The sequence below is a fragment of the Gasterosteus aculeatus genome, chromosome 2 (genome assembly GCF_964276395.1).
Source record: "Gasterosteus aculeatus chromosome 2, fGasAcu3.hap1.1, whole genome shotgun sequence".
Taxonomy (NCBI): domain Eukaryota; kingdom Metazoa; phylum Chordata; class Actinopteri; order Perciformes; family Gasterosteidae; genus Gasterosteus; species Gasterosteus aculeatus.
In genome coordinates this window covers 17451754-17469311 of record NC_135689.1, presented here as the reverse complement: position 1 = coordinate 17469311, position 17558 = coordinate 17451754, and the positions used below count along the sequence as shown (strand labels likewise).

Genomic DNA, 17558 nt, shown 5'->3' with positions numbered 1-17558 from the left:
TATTTATAGTAAACAAAACGATGATAACTGCCACCGTTTTAAGCAGGTTTAGGCAAAGAATTCTTAGTTCAGACTTGGAAAACCATCATGGCTGTGTTTAAAATAACTGCTTTACTACTTTAAATCAGTCAAATACTTGTAAAAGAAGAGCTGTACTGTAAAACGCAACACAAGAACAGAACACACGTCAACAACTCTTCTAACCTTAACACTCCACTGTTGTCTTTGTCTGACCAATCCCCCTTCCCAATTCCACATTAAAATCACTCAAATCAGATGTTAACGTGGATACCTTGCTCACCATTGTCAGAAGGAGGGGAAATCAAAATGAACCAAAATGTGTTACAATGTTTGCAGGAGTATATGCATCACAGTCCCTCAAATTCTGAGAAAACCGGGCATGTAGTCACACGATGATCAAATGAATATAAACATGAACAATCAGTTCGGTGTTGAATGACTAGAAATATTTACATCAGAAAGTAACAATCCTGCTCTCATGCAGTACTTTTTAGTAGTGGTGGACGTTAGCGGCCATGCTCCTGAGTGCCGATTGCTTCCCAACCCGTTGATTCATCTCCTTCTCTTCAACCATCATCAGAGCGTGCGTCCTCTCAGTGGCCGACGGGACACCTGTGATGGATCACTCGGCTCCCTTGAAACTGTGTCCTGTTTGCAAAAAAATAAATAACTCCGAGCTACAGGAGTGTGCGATGGAAAATGGATATCAGACCTTGATATAAACACATGCATATTGGGGCAGGGAAGAGAGGAGGGGCGGCCCGCACTCACAATGCTCCGTCTTGTCTGGGAAGGCCCCCCGGAGGCTGACTGCATTTGGAAAAAGAGGAAAGAACACCGGACCCCGTCTGTTTGAACTGCACGCTCAAATGAGGACTTGGCATAAATATTTCCACAAAGAAAAATGGGAGAATGTTATCACATGTGGAGCTTATATATGTATATATATATATATATGTATATATATATATATATATATATATATATATATATATATATATATGTATATATATATATATATATATATACATATATATATACACACACACACACTCACAAACGTATGGCGCGCACACACGCTTGAAAATTCATGGGTTTACACTGCGTTATACGTTGACAGACACAAATTAAAGAGGATCCACATTAACTATTAGGTTTTTCTTTTTATGTGAGTGATGCTAATTTTCCATTACACAGCTAGTTGGAAGTGACATATTATTTTCACTGTCACTCAAGGGGGAAATGATCATATTAGAGTGTACCCTATAGTGAACCCTCACATTTTCAAAATATCACATTATTATACTATTACTACTAAATGAATATATTGTTCTTTTAATTGTGTTTTGATACAAAAACTACCAATAAGTATGACTGAATGAATATGTTTCCTTAAACTTCTCATGTCCATCCCTTTAAAACACCAGCTGATGCATGGGATATAACAATTATGCCCACATATGTTGTACATAACAATTACTGTCATAACACAGAGTGCAAAGTAAGAGTTATTTACATCTAAAAACACGGTATTCATTATTTAAAAGCATTTTATTGCAAAGAAAAAAAAAACATACGAGACAAATTCTAATTGTAAACAAATTTTTGCACACAATGTGATACTATGTGTGGCAACTAGACCCACAACACCAATCCTTCCAACCTCTCAATCAGAATCCCTGCTCTGGCCACACATGAACTTTGGGGGCCCCATTGCTCACTCATAGATCAACTCATGAAATAAGCCTCTGGAAACCTGCAAAACAAGAAGCATCATGCCAAAACAAAACAGCTTTTTACCAGATGGGCAAAGTGTCTCATAAGTGCTTAAACAAGTGACCAGAATGCAGCAGCTCAAACCCTCCCCAACCCGCATGCACCACATCTGGAGTGCACAGGGAAAGTTGTCTTGAAACTTTAAGCGAACAAAAACGCAGCGATTTATATTTTCATGTGACCCCCAGAAATGACATACTGGCTTCTTCATTCCTGCGAGATGATTGAGATTCCAGGAGAGGATAGGTCAGATGTGATGGTCGTGGTTATTGACGTTGAATGGTTTAGTTTACCCAAATCTAGGGGTACCGTCACAAGCCCCTGCGTCCAACAAATGTCCTCCATGCATTTTTTATGTCCGAGTCTCATGCCAATGTTGGCTTAAAACTTTACTTTTCCATGTGCTGACAAACTTTATAGTGGAATATTGTGAGATCTGACGTATTACAACTTATGTATTGACCTCTAAAAAAAAAAAAAACATGTGAGAATCTGCATGCAAATGTTTGACAGTTTTTTTTTAAGTGTGTTTTTATGAAAATCTCCTTAAATGTATGGGCTGTCAATGAGTGAACATTTTTTTAAATCTATTTCACAGGACAAATTCTATGCTTCAATAAGCTCCTGAGGTCATTTGAGTCATGTTTTTTGTCCGACAGTGACCTATAGGATACGGTACACTAGTTATTTTGGAAACAGCTGTGTGTCTAATTATAGAATACACTGAAATGCTTTTTATTTTTTTCTCCACTTGACTTCTTGTTGGTAAGATGACCTTGATGCCTCAAGTGAAAGCCCCCCCCCCCCCCCCCCCCCCTAACGACACTGAAAGGATCGGAGGTCCTTCCATTCTGCATTGCTGACAGTCGACAGGAACGCTCTGCGCGCGCAATCTACGCAACAGTGCATCCGAGCACGTGCGCAAACACCATGCTGGCGACGCACACACTGGACCAAATGGAATTTGCATTTTGTTGTAAACAGCTTCTCTATAGGGCGTTAAAATTCAAAAAGAAGACTGGAACAAGGTGAGCACCTGCCCGGGGGAGATATGTTCTCTGAGCGCACACAACTATTGTCATGCGTCGCATGTTTTTACCACCAACAGCAACCCCTGGGGTTAGCTCAGATGACTTCTCACCTTGGAGAGGAACGTCACGTACACGTTTGTGCACGCGCCTCATACCGATCCGAAAGGATGGTTACGGCCACCTGACTTCTTTGTTTGTTTTGTACACGTATTACCTGTTGGTAGACTCGCACCTGTCGCCTCGCTGAGCCTGTGAGGGGAAGACGGTGTGAAGGAGGGACTGAAGGCTGAGGTTAAAAAAAAGAAAGAAGAGTAATCGGTGAGAGACACAACCAAGCGTCGGACATCAGCATCGCGCGTCATGTCGTTGTCCAAGCCCGAAGAGCTGCTGGCCCACGAGCTGAGCTGCCCCATCTGCCTCCAGCTCTTCTCCGACCCGGTGGTTCTCCCCTGCGGCCACAACTACTGCCTGGCCTGCATCCGCATGACCGCCGACTCCACGGACGACGCGCCTCCGCGCTGCCCGGAGTGTCGCGATGAGTACCAGGGCGTGGAGACCCTGAAGAGGAACTTCAAGCTCTGCAGCATCATCGAGGGCTACCGAGCCGCCGCCGCCGCCGCCGCCGAGACGCGCGCAGACGAGCCCGACAGCGCGGCGGAGGCGCCGTGCTCCGGCCGGGAGACGGAGTGGGACGCCAAGAGCTGCGCCACCCACCGGCGTCCAATCGAGTACTTCTGTTCCGACGACATGAGCCTGATGTGCGGCGTGTGCTTCTCTGAGGGCCGCCACTGCAACCACGACGTGCTCACCCTCGAGGCGGCGGAGGAGGAGATGAGGCGCGCGCTGGAGAACCGCAGCACGGTCAGTCCGCTCATCCGGGCTTCTTTTTGCCTGGGAAAAACTGAAAAAAAAACGGTCAAATATTCAAATTATTTCCTAAAAAATAACTTTTAGGAAAAGAAAAAAAAATTCCCAGGTCAGGTGAACACACACCATATGGCAACTTGAAAAATATGTGTGCTGTAAACAGATTTATAAATAAAGGAAACATTATTTAATTTGACATTGGATCAAATTGTTCTTTCCCGAAAGTGCATGCAGACTTTCTCAGAACTGTAAAACAATGTGGCTGGCAGCTGTCTGGAACAGTGCCATTGTGCTTTATAACTAGTGAATGATGGGAATGTAAAAAATGGTGACAGGGTGAAGGGAACCTGTTCCAGTTGACATCAGCGCTATGAAGAGAGACACAGGGCCGCTCACTCTCACTCACACCATGGGAAGTTTAAAAGACAAATATCACAAAATGTCCCTTCTGTGTTTGCAGCTGGTTTCGCAGAGGCTGCACATGACCGAGAGTCTCCTTCAGGTGACGGCGAAGGAGCAGGGAGCAGCTGAAGCCATCGGGGACAAACTGGCCAACAAGGCGGTCACTGTCATGGAGAGTATGGCTGCTCTAGTGGACGGGTAACTCACATGCTGTTATTGATGCTGCCTTTATCGATTCCAACGCGAAAAAAGAAGTAAATAACACATTGGCAATCTTTTTTTCCCCCTCTTATGTAGTATAGTATACTATAGAATAATACTGTGGGATTTACAGTAGGTGCATCATCAGAAGCAGCTCTTATTTCAAGCTCGAGGAGCAGGTTCAAGCAGTGATCTCACATGGAATTCACTTCACGAGATGAATCCGGTTTGTCAGCCCGTCTTTAGAATGCCAGAGGACTTCATAACAAAAGCGCAGCATTGGAATTAAACGTTCTTTTTAGTGTTTAAAGTTTGATTTCCTCACATGTCAAAGAAGAAAAATACCTGCTGATGTGCATGAGGCCTGGTCTTAGACAGCTTTGAATGAGGCGCATGAGTGTGAACTGTCCTTTAGAGTGTGTCAGTGTCTTCCATTCTAAACATTTATTTTTTTCTCCTAACAAATTCCAGCAGGAATTTCTACAGTAATTAGGGCCTCAGAGACCACCCAGTGGGAAAAAGTTACCCACTCTTTATCCTAATAGCCACTACTCCATCACGTTTGGTCTTGGTTATTGCATAATAATGAGTTTGTCTCATAACATGTTGTGAATTTGAGAATTGGGTTTCTAGTCGTCTATAAATAGATACCAGTTATTTTGAGGGACATTCCTCTCTCTTTTCTTCTTAGTTCATATACTCCACACCTAAGTATTCTCTCGCAGTACCATCAGTGGTCCAATAGGTCTGAAACAGCCGTGCCAATCGGAGTCTGACTGAAGCTCATCACAAAAAAAAGCCTTTTTGACGTAATGTTGGAAACAGTTTCATAGTTGGACTAGAAACAATGCTAGTAGAGAAACACATATAAAAACTCCATCAACAATCCGTAATATCCCTTTGCAGAAAATCGTTGTGATGATCTTTGCCAACTAGAGCTCCAAGCTTCACGCTTATTTTGACTCCACGTTGTTGTGTTCAGGTACAGGGACTGTCTGCGTCTGCTGTTGGAGGAGGAGAGGAACATGCGCAGGAAAAGCTGGCAGGTGGGACTGGATGCTCTGGAAGTGCAACAGCAGCAGTTAGTGCAGGCCCAGCAACGTGCCACGCAGGCCCTCAGCGAGACGGACACGTGCACCTTCATGCAAAGGTACAGCCGAAATCGATGTTTTCAGAAATCTGTAAATTCACATATTTAAAAAGAATCTTACTCGAAAAGTAAACTAATAATACCTGTGTGTGAAAAAGAACATTTGTTAACTTTCTTTTAGAACATTGCCCCATCGTATATTGATTGATGCCATCAGCATAAGTATATTAGTTAACACATGTACTATGATGATCAGCTGTACAAACTGAGTCAACATAATTTAGAGATTTGATAAACTTGGTGAAAAAAAGGCAAATCCTTCTGCTCTCCAGGTTCATGCAGATCGAACCTAAGCTGAGAGAAGTTGCCACAGGCGCCTTTCCCTCCGGCGTCCCCTCGAAAGCACCGCTCAACCCCAAGCGTCTCCAGGCGGGCCTCAAAACCCAAGACTTCCGCTCTGAGATGACCCGCCTCCTGGATTCCCTCCACATACTCCTGAACCCCCTGGAGCTCACCTTCAACCTCTGCACCGCCCACCCCAACCTGTTGGTCTCCAGCGATCAGCGCACGGTCAAGTACAGCCCCGTCAAGCAGACGTACCCGGATCACTCAGAGCGCTTCACAAGCGCCCCCCAGATTCTCTGCACCCAGGGGTTCTCGGGGGGGGAGCACGTGTGGGTGGTGGAGGTGGGGGGCAGCAGCATGTGGTCGATGGGCGTGTGTTACAAGAGCATCCCTCGCCGCGGGGATCACAGTCGTTTGGGTCACAACTCCGTTTCCTGGCGGCTGCAGTGGAAAAACGGCAAGCTGACGGTGTGCCAGTCCTCCTGCAACGTGGCTCTGGGGGAAATGAGCCATCATCCACTGAGGGTTGAGGTAGCGCTGGACTACGAGGCAGGGACGCTGATGTTCCACAACGTCAGAGGGCGCAGGGAGCACCTGCACACTTTCAGGGCGGTGTTCAGAGAGCCGCTTTATCCAGCGTTCAGCATGCATTCACACACACCGGAGTCCTGGATCACACTGCACAATGGGATGTAATTAAATCACTGGTAACGGGCCAGGGAATTCCTCTGGATTCAAATTACAATTTTTCATAATTGTGACTACAACAGTTATTTTAGCACATAAGAAATATATACAGTATCTTACGGTTCTCTTCCTTTTTTTTAAATAATCTGTCACAGCTCTCGATCTTTATCTGCTGAGTATGAGCGTACCATGAATTTTTTCAACGTTATTTTGTCCGATATGCAACGGTTCATGTTTTCATTTGTCTGTGCATTGGAAGTCAACTGAATATCTCTGGAACGTTGTTTGTTTTCCTTTGTGCTTTCTTTACGTTTAGTAAACATTGATGCTGGCAGTTCAGCTGGATTCAAGACATGTTATGATAATGCCTGTGTATCCATAATAATAAATGTGTCAGTTTTCCATGGTTCATGTGGTACATGATTGGCTTTGGAAAGTTTATAAACTCAAGTGTGCTTTTAGTTTAAGGTTATGGTTGCCAGATTGGCCTTTAAATAGATAAATATAGCTAACTAACGGTATTTTTATGTTTCTATTCAACCAAAACCCATCTGTACACTTTTACATACAAATTGTGTGGCTATGAATAATACAAGTTACGTTTATTATGTATAAATTGCTCTCAAAAGCAACTCCTGATTTTACACGCATACGTTAGAGGGGGATGACATAACACACACCTGGCAACCCGGGATCCCATCTGTCACACATTTTGTCATTGGTCAGGACATCAATTCACGTTACTAAGTTAATTGTACGCAAGGTCGTTCGCAAAGCTGCACCCCAACACCGGAAGATATGGGGTCGGGAGAGAGTACGAACAGAAAAGTGTCTTTCGGTGTCGATGATGAGGACCGAGTCAGGATTCTACGTGGAGTCAAGGTAATGCTAATCTAGCTAGCGTTTGATGAGCCCCGCTAACAGTACTTCAGTGTTAGCGCTAACTAGCCGTTAGCATGTTGCCTCCATGGACTGTTAAACGAGAATAACGCCGCAAGGTCGACTGACCGGTAATTCAACTTTAGGTCTACAACCCGTGTAGTGGCTGTTGAAGTGGGAAGGATGTGAGAGGATGCAGAGGCTGGAGCATGTTGATGTGACTTACGACCTGACTCATTCCCCGGTTTCACTCACGCCAAACTTCAGTCGTAATAAGCCGATGGTTGAGGTGTACCTTGTTTATCGGGAAGGGAAAACGACTAGCGCATAACCAACGTATTTGAGAAACCTCCAGGGTTTACTGGTAAATTCGGCCTATAATTTATCTGCTTAGGATGTGTAAATAAATAAGAACTCGCACATTTTTGGCAATGTACTAGCTGCTCTCCAGCGTTTTCTACCAAGGTTTTAAGACAACGTTCCGCTAAGTCAAGAGACGAGTAAATCGTTAACGCTTGTTATTATTAATATGGTACATCTAAATTGCACGGTAGATGCATTGTCAACTAAGGGAAATATTAATATGTGGGCTTAACTGTGAAGCTATGTGCCTTAACTAAAGGAGCTACAAATTGGCGAATTTCCTATGAAGATTGGCGTGTTGTTCCCTGCTTCGCTCTGCTGCCGCCTTCGAGTGCGATTGTAAACGTCGGAAAAAGCAATGCGAATGTAACGTTGTATGTAGCGGGGAAAAAATAACTAATTCATGTTTAAATATTGCATTAACAGTTTTTGAGCTGATTTGTTGTAAATTGCAAAAAGTATTAAAAGACAACTTCAAGTGCCAAGAAAATACAATATACTTTTTTCCACCAGTGATCATTTAAGAAGTGCTCTTCACCAGCTTTGGTGTTACTTTAGTTATGTGCTCCTTTCAAAATGAAATATGAGCCCCATATGTAAAATACCCACATGCAAGAATTTTGGGATGTAATCTCCAAATATCCAATGGGGTTGGAAGGAAACTTTAAAAACAGAGCACTCGTATGTTAGCAGGTAATGTATACCGGACTATTATCGATAAACCGGTTTATCGGCTTTTCTGATACTTCCGAGCATTGCAGTGATTGTGAGAACATTCGTAAAAAAAATGTCTTTGAAAGTACGATGGGCCTTACAGATTGCCTGACCTCACAGCCCTGCCCGCACATTCACGTCTTGTGAGTCATACAAGTGTGAGTCAATGGCTGCTGCCTGCTGTGGTTTTACTATGTTTGCCATTTCCCTGGACACAAAGGCACACACACACACACACACACACACACACACACACACACACACACACACACACACACACACACACACACACACACACACACACACACACACACACACACACACACACACACACACAACATTTATGTACTGTGCATGCTAAACTGATACGTTTATAGGAAATGGCAGAATTGCTTCTCATTTGTTCTAAAGCAAACAAGAAAAAAACAAACAAGCTGATTCTGTGTATTTTAGCTCCGCCGTCTTTCCAAGTGTTCTTTTTATCCCTCGCCAGCTGTCTGAAGATGTTCTCCAGAGGATGAGAGGAGTGGCAAACATTGCTCCAGAACGCACATCCTCGCCAGCCTCGAGCCCCCAGAAAGACACAGGTATCACGCCCCCCGATCGTGTTCCCCTCACTGCACGCGTTTCTGAATAAACTGATCTCTTCATGAGCGGTTTAAGTATTGTCAAGAGCTCGCAGGTGTGTTCTCTGGTAAGGAAACAAAACAAAAAAACCTCTTAATGTGGCCTCCTAAATTCCTCATTTAGAAATAAAAGTGTAACTTCACCGTTAGTGAACTGTTGCATAAGGCATATCGTAGCTTTTCTACTCTGACAAACCCTTTTTTATGGTTTTATATCTGATTTAATCAAAATGTAGGCCTTATCCTTCTAATCAGTCTTTGATTGTAATTCAGCCCCTGCTTCTTATAAATGTTATCTCCTCTATTTTTCTGTGTCCAGGTGCCCCACGCAGTAACACCTCCGGCCCCCCACCCCAGCAGGGCCCCCAGCCCCAACCCGGGACCCAGTCCGGCCCTAGCAAACCAGCCTCCTACGCTAAGGAAGAACAGAAGAAGTAGGTTGAAGGAAAGCTGTTGGAAAAACATTCAAGTGATAATACAAGTAAAGCCTAGTTTATGCTTCTGCGTTTTCCAGAGCGACGCAGACGCAAGACCCCCTTGCGTGTCTTTTCACACCTCCTTGCGTCCTTGCGTGTGTCGAGCCATTTTTCTAACGCAAGCCTCCCGCAGCGCACCAGGCTGCGTTTGGTCCGCTAACTACGTCCTTTACGGAGTCTCACATGTCCGCTTTCATAGCCCGATACCGCCATTATTAAAAGGAAGGATGTTTACGAGAGAACGGATCAGATTGAAGAACTTTTGTCAGAAACACGTCACTCCTCCTGTTGTTCCGGCGGTGAATTGCTCTGCAACACACGCAAGACTTTTAGAAGCATGAATTGAAACGTTTGCGTCGACGCAACGACGCAGACGCATGCGCCGGCCTTAACTTTCAATATTGAGGTAGAGAAACGTCTACGTCGTGTTCAATGTGCGTCTCTGACTGACTTCTTTTGAAGATGAAAACATCCATCTTTTTTTCAGTAATTTGGGACTTTTTGACCATCCCTGGAAATCAGAAACAATCAGCCGTCGCTCAAATGCAATTCTTGAAATATTCTAATAATATTGTTCTGAGATTACAGAGGATGAGTAAACATGGAAAAAGAATAATCTTTTCAAATGTGAAGCCAGTCTGTACTGCCCTTTTTTAAACTATTATATTTTAGTTTTGTTCATCTTGTTTGAACAAAAACAAACAACTGAATTGAACTCTATTGTTTTTTAATTTTTAAAAATGCTCAGTCAAGCTGACTCCATTTAGGTGCAGCACGTCAAGGTGCAGCATTGTGAACCTTTCTGAGAAACAAGCCAACTTGTTTCTCAGAAAGGTTCACAATTCACATTCTTTTCATACCAACCGCTGTGCACAGACAGATGAATTGATTTTATGATACTGGTTGAAAACAAAGACGAGTAGTAAAATGTTTAGCTGGATAACCTCGGTGTCACTGCTGTAGATCAAACCCGATGCTAACATATTGCAGCCATCTTTACGTTTTCTTAATCCGTAATCTTGTTTTTTTAAAGACCTCAACTGAACTACAACTGAGACTGGCCTGATACAAACTGGTATATGCTGCCCTCTAGTGGAAATAACTGTTTAGAGTAATCGCATTATCAAAGGTGTCCAAGGAGAGGAAGCATGATTGTGTGTGTGTGTGTGTGACAGGTATGAACGCCAGCAGACCATCCTGAAGGAGGAATGGGCCAGAGCGGCACAAAGGGAGAGGGAGGCGGCTAGGAAGGAGATGACTAACGCCATGACCCGGGAGAGACAACAAAAACGTCAGGAAGCCGAGAACGCCAAACAACTGGTACACACACACACACACACACACACACACACACACACACACACACACACACGCCTACACGCCTTTATTAACATCAACCGAGTGATTTCATCTGAAAGGTAGTCTGTCACTTTCAAATGACAAACCGGTTACAATAAGGGTTGACTTAGGCCAAACTATATTTGCATGATATGAACCTGATATAAAGTATGAATAAAGTATTTTCTGCTCCGTTAACAGAGTTAGCAATGCTTTCCAAGGATAATCATCTGGATAAATATCCTCTTTTTCATGCATCACATTAACAGTCACATTCACAGGCTGGAGTCGGTCGTAACTATGAGCAATGGTCATTTTCAATGCCATAGAAATGTCAATAATTGTTATGATATTCAACTTCAAAACACCAGCAGGCACAATGGCAGTGACCAATCTCTGATGCTGTTAATGAGGAAAAAAGATCTCTAATCACGGAGCGTTTTTTGTCTTCTAGAAGTCACAGCTACAGACTATTCTAACTAGTACGGCAATAGATCAATTGAGCCGATCAAACCGATTGTTTAGCGCACATGGACAGTCCGCCCCGGAGAAGGGCAGCCGCAAGAGATGTGAGGGAAATGACATCCTGTTGGAGACGGTTTCCTTTGTTCTAACCAAAGTAGAACTACACCTCCACCACCATTAATGGATCGGCTCACAGCTGTGAGGGAACTTTCTCACCTTGAGGCCGTCATTAAATACAAACTACTAGTCCAGAGTCCCCGATGAGCACCCACAATGGCACTAATTCCATTTAGGCTTAAAATAAAAGAAATATCTCAATAAAAAAATATTTTTTTATTGATCTAAAATTCCTTTTTTTCTTCTTTAAATATATGCCTTGCATTCATTGCCCTTGCACCTATTGGATCTATGGGCAAGATGGCAACAGGCGGCCAGCCTCTAGTTGATTGGCTACAGTGGAAAACAAATAACCGTCATGTGTCAAGGGTGGCCAGGACATTCTAGTAGCTCTTTGATTTTAAAATGAGTACCACTTGTGTTGCAAACATCCACCCAAACCCACAATGCTTTGAGAGAGAATTGCGATTGTTTTGACCTTTTCCAAACGGTGAAGGAGATGTGCTCCTCTGGCAGCTGTAAAACCCACACTCAGTAGTCGTCAAAGTTTTTTTTTTTTTTTTAATTTATATTTAAAAAATTGGAAAAAAAGTGTGTGTCATACCACATGTAACAGTTGCATTCACCAGCAGTGAGCACAGTGAACAAAGCTCAGAAACAAAGCTACGATCCCTGTCAGCACCGGAATAACGGCGGCGTCTCCGCTGTGCTTGCCGCTGCCTGAGGAAAAGGCCGTGACGGTACTCGCTGCAAAGCCGGTTCTATGAATCCGAAGTATGACCCCTGGGTTCAAAAGGCCTCCGGCACGTTGTGTGAGCGACAGGGTGGGTCAGTCCTGATCAGTCCGGCGGTTTGATCCCAGCTTGCAGCGTTGCGCGCTGACACTAATTGGGCCTTGGGATTACATTTGTACTTTCCATGAAGCGATGCTGCTTCTGCCTTCCCCCTCCTCCTCCCACCTTTTACATCCTTTATCCTCCTCCTCCTCCCACCTTTTACATCCTTTATCCTCCTCCTCCTCCCACCTTTTACATCCTTTATCCTCCTCCTTCCACCTTTTACATCCTTTATCCCCCTCCTCCTCCCACCTTTTACATCCTTTATCCCCCTCCTCCTCCCACCTTTTACATCCTTTATCCTCCTCCTCCTTCCACCTTTTACATAATTTATCCTCCTCCTCCACCTCCCACCTTTTACATCCTTCATCCTCCTCCTCCTCCCACCTTTTACATCCTTTATCCCCCTCCTCCTCCCACCTTTTACATCCTTTATCCTCCTCCTCCTTCCACCTTTTACATAATTTATCCTCCTCCTCCTTCCACCTTTTACATAATTTATCCTCCTCCTCCACCTCCCACCTTTTACATCCTTTATCCTCCTCCTCCTCCTTCCACCTTTTTACATCCTTTATCCTCCTCCTCCTCCATCCACCTTTTACATCCTTTATCCTCCTCCTCCCTCCACCTTTTACATCCTTTATCCTCCTCCTCCTCCCTCCACCTTTTACATCCTTTATCCTCCTCCTCCTCCCTCCACCTATTACATCCTTTATCCTCCTCCTCCTCCCTCCACCTATTACATCCTTTATCCTCCTCCTCCTCCCTCCACCTTTTACATCCTTTATCCTCCTCCTCCTCCTCCCTCCACCGTTTACATCCTTTATCCTCCTCCTCCTACCCATTTTACTCTCTCCGCTCTCCTCCCATCTTCTCACCCACTCCTGTCCTTCCATCTCTCTGTCTCTCCTACCCCGGCCCATTACTCTCTCCCCGCGGCCCGGGAGACGGTGTTATCAGTGCGGCGCGAGCAGTAAATTGCACCTTGAGAGTTCCCTGGAGCTGCAGATAGGAGCGGCGCAGGGCTTCCAGGTGTAGTCGTGGTGAAGCTGGAGAGTTTGTTTTACACGCTGACCGCTGCCTGGTCCCCCACCCCCGTCTCTCCTCCTTCACCGCGCCCAGACATGCTTTAGCGCCCGCCTTATCTCCGCTCCAGCACACTCCCGACGCTAATGGAAAGCTGCTGCTGCTGCTGCTGGGGGGACGTCGCGGACAGAATGACCGGTCGAGCAGGACCAGACGCCCCGATGCTGAGGGCTCTTTACAATTACTGTTTCTTGATCTATGAATACATATACGCACTTGACTTGCGGGCAGATCTGCTCACATTCCCAACTCGAATGAGTGTGTTTTTATTTATTTATTTATTTTTTGTCCCCGTCATCCACGGCTCTTTGTATTTGATGGGATTTTGTTGGCTAAGTGGAGGGTAACACCTCCAGGGTCACCATGGCGCTTTACCGTAGACTTCCTATCTTTGAAGCTAACCCTGCCCCAAAGAACAGCCACCCTCAGAGCAGAGGAGACGCTTTTAAGGAGACCTTCCTCCAGCCTTTGGCCTTAAGGGAGCTGGTGTTGTCTGGTTTGGTAGTCTCTTCACAAGGTGCCTTGCAGATTGAGGTCGTTTTAAAGGTTGTTGTGTTTTTCTCCCCCGGTCTCTCGTTGTTGAGTCCCGAGTCATTTTTGCAACTCATTTCACCTCGTAAAATGTATTTTCCATCGCCAATGGAGGTCATGATGTTTCCTTGTGATAACTCAATTTAGTTCTGAACAAAATAACCAGCGATTGAATTGCATATTTTAGCCCGTATTCATTGTTACTCCGTTGAAACCGAGGCTTCGTGTTGATCACAGTATGGTTGGTCGTGCTCTAATGCAGGGCAGCAGGATTCCTCAATCATTTTTAAGATGTTATTGGGAGGTCTGCTAAGCAATTCATTGTTGGACGCCGGACCCCCGTCTTATGGGTCAAGCTTCAAACGCTGTACGCTAAATTTGCTGCGTTAATCCCATGTTATTACTGAGATGTTTACAGCCCATCATTAACTCCGATGTTTGCCCTACCATTATATTAGGCGGCGCTTGCCCCCTTTAAAGGTCAAGTTTGTTTAATTATATTTTTTATGTAGCGCCACATCACAGCAGAAGACCTTTAAGGTGACTTTCCCTACACAACAGGTCTGGACTTGTTCTTTTCTTCAAACTAAATAGCCTCATGGCCTGTCATGGCCTGTCATTTGTGTCTCGACATGGACGAGCTGCTCTCTATTGCTTTCTATGTGTGTGTATACACACACACACACGGAAGCTGTAAACCGAGGGGAAGTAACGCACTTTATTTCATACTCTTATTCTTAATATTTGTGTGAATCCAAGTCGGCGTCATGTCTGTCTTACAGAGGGTTGATCTTTCAACTTGTCCTAAACAATGAAGGCTCTGATTCAGAACTATAAAGAGGACACAACTAGACAATGGGTACGATTTTCATTGGTAAGGATGTTCCCTTAGAAACCACTTGGTCAGCTGAGTGCAGGCGCCGTCTTATAGTGAGAACACAAACTCGCCATCAGGTTACAAAGAATCTACTTGTTCAGTAGACTAATAATAATGTATTTCTTTTATAAAATATTATCCTCTAGTTTTTGTCTCGTCCAGCCGCGTCCTCACTTGGCGCTCCAAAGTCAAATCTTGGTAAAGTATTCCGACTGACCAAAAGGTGCGCGCAAGGTGGCATGTGACTCAAACGCATGGCTGAAGGCATCTAAGCGCAGACAGCCAACCAACCTGCACCCCGACACCAATGCACATCGCAGGGGAGACAAAAAGGGTGAGTAAGACGAGGAGAAGAGACCGCTGATTAAGTGATCGAGAGCGCAGAAGGATGTGAGCATGAAAATTGGAGGGTTCGGATGAAGAATGGAGAGGCACCGCCAATGAAGGCGAATCAAAGCGGAGACGACGCGTTCCCTGTAGCACTGGGTGGGGGGGGGGGCGGAGGCAACGAAGCGAACCGCGGGGTGAAGAAGTCGTCTTTAGCATTTTTCCCAGAGGATCAGGGGGAGGCAGAAGAGCAGAGAGAAGGGACGCAGTGTCCTCAATCCCCCCGAGGATCAAGGAGGAAGGAGATATGCTTTACAAGAAGGTCACAAGAAGACCTCTAAGCACTCTTTGGAGAATGAACAGAAGGGAGGGGCGGGGGGGGGCAGCAAAGGATGAGAAAAAGAAAAGTGGGGCAACAGGTGAGGAGGACAATAAAGGGGGAGGAGTAGCGGGAGGTGGAGGAGAGACTACAACCAAAACATGGGGTAGAAATAAAATCCAAACATCAGGCAAAAGAAAAATAACCCTGTTATTTAGAAACTGCGAGTCACCTGTGGCACCTCCTTTTTTCTTCTCTCTCGCCGAGCAGAAGCAGCAATGGCGCCCGGCATCCGCATTCGGCGCTTCTCTTTCCTCCGTCCTGTCCGGTCCCTCAACCCGTTTCCGCCGGTCTTTTGTCCTCGTCTGGGTGAAGTGTCTTCCCGTCCCGCTCTCTCCCTCTGCCAAGGCCCTCGCCCACCGCGCCGCGCTCTGTGAATTGTCTTTTGTTACCAGCAAATCTTCCGCAGATTAATTTCCGAATGAGAGACGGGATCGGGAGAATGGAAAGAAAGGGAGCACGTCGAACCGAAGGGCTAAAAGGGATTTACTCTTTTTGTAATGTGTTAATGGCCTTTTGGTGCCTGTTGAATGCGTACAAAGGTTATGCGCCAAATTAGCATACGGCGTCTCTCTCTCTCTCTGCAGAACAATTAGGAAGTCTTTTTGATTAGCTGCCCTTTAATTTCCTCTGACGGACCTTCACTTAATACAAAAATGCCACCCACGCTCTTCTGATTCTTTTGAAAGCGCAGGGGAACACGCAGAGCGCACGCAGGAAGGTGCTGGGTGGGTTCAGACTCAGGACCTTCCTGCTGTGAGGCATCGGTGCTGGTGTGAAAACAGCTGTGGCTGAGGAAGCATAAAAAAGCAGGTTGGTCGGCTTTCGATGATCCTGGCAGAGCTTAGAAAAGCGTTCAGCTCTCTGAAGCCTTCAACCCGGGCAGTAACATTTGGCTCCGGCTTTCCAAAAAGACAATGTCTCGCTTGAAGGTTGATGTGGTGAAGTCGACATTCAGGCTCTCAGGTGATGCTCAACGCAGCACCGTACATTTGTAATAGTCCAGTAAACCACAGCTGGGCAATGATGTGAGACAGTCATGTTAAAGCTGTAAAGAACTGAAGTTCGAAAGGTTAAAGTTCAGTTCCCTCTCCACGTTGGCACCATTAATTTTTTTCAAATGTCCATTTTTACCTAAAGGCAGATGTGGAAAGGCTGCTTGCAGTTCCTCCAAGTGACACTAGATGGAAATAAAAGCCTATCTCCAACCATCTTACTTTCAGGTGGCAGCTTCTCCCTCTCTTCTGTTTCTCTGTACCCATCATGCACTTCATCAACATTCTCTTGTTGAAAAGTCCCAAATGTTACTGCACAGGTTCCCCGTGTTGATGTAATCTACCTAATCTCTCCTCGCACGGTGACCGTTTATGTTCGGTTTATTATTCCTGATTCTTCCGAATTGGCTGCAGAGCAGCACAGCGACAGGAAACATTTTAATGAAATGCTCAAATTATTTTAGTCTCCAAGGAATTGAATGCACGTCAAGCGCATTTATTAGGGTTTTTGATTGAAATAAATATGCTTGCATATCTCTACTAGCTTAATAACGCACTTTCTGTGAATCATAAGTCAAATCTTTTTTGTTTCAATTTGAATCCGAGCTGCCCCCCCCCCCCCCCCCCCCTCCGTGAGCGGTGCGCGTAAGCAGGAGGGACGGAGACAGCGGATGCTGACGCTTCCTTCAGTTCACGGCACTGTGATCAGCAGAGAAACATTCCCCATCATCTTTTAAAGGAACTTAGTACCTGATGCAAATCTCCACAAAATACAAAAAGATTTTCTAAAATGTCTTGTCTTCTGCATTAGAAACACACGCTGTCGTATTTTCGTCAAACTTTTTCAAGGATTATTCGTATTTAATTGAAACCAAAACAGCTATAAAATGTGCAACAAGCACATGTATTAAATCACAAACAGAAAAACAGATTTGCTCATTTGTAGGCCTAAAAACAAATCAATACACAAACCGGGTGTATTTTGGGCATAAATAAAATACCTGGGTTTGTTGATACTGTCCAAATATCAATCTCCACACATAAGAACCAGCGCTATCCGCCTAAGAATAACTAATTCATGTTGATGCAGTTGCAGGTTTCCACATCTCCACTCTCATTTTTCACATGG

At 44.9% G+C, this 17558-nt stretch overlaps 2 protein-coding genes across 3 annotated transcripts in view; both read left to right on the top strand.

The window, feature by feature from the left end:
• Positions 1-2665: 2665 nt before the first annotated feature.
• Positions 2666-6828, top strand: LOC120829427 (E3 ubiquitin-protein ligase TRIM58). Its single transcript, XM_040193505.2, has 4 exons — positions 2666-3689; positions 4156-4295; positions 5281-5448; positions 5721-6828. Exons 1-4 carry the CDS (start codon positions 3189-3191, stop codon positions 6427-6429), a joined length of 1518 nt encoding a protein of 505 aa, XP_040049439.2. The 5' UTR covers positions 2666-3188; the 3' UTR covers positions 6430-6828.
• Positions 6829-7075: 247 nt separating this feature from the next.
• LOC120829428 (MICOS complex subunit mic25a) overlaps positions 7076-17558 on the top strand; it is a 49040-nt gene continuing 38557 nt past the window's right edge. Inside the window, exons 1-4 of one of the 2 annotated variants that reach the window (XM_040193507.2) lie at positions 7076-7302; positions 8870-8963; positions 9322-9436; positions 10654-10798. In XM_040193507.2, coding sequence (XP_040049441.2) covers positions 7219-7302; positions 8870-8963; positions 9322-9436; positions 10654-10798 — 438 coding nt within the window. In that variant the 5' untranslated portion in view covers positions 7076-7218. The remainder of the gene's footprint in view (positions 7303-8869; positions 8964-9321; positions 9437-10653; positions 10799-17558) is intronic. The other variant, XM_078085522.1, reaches the window with a different exon arrangement.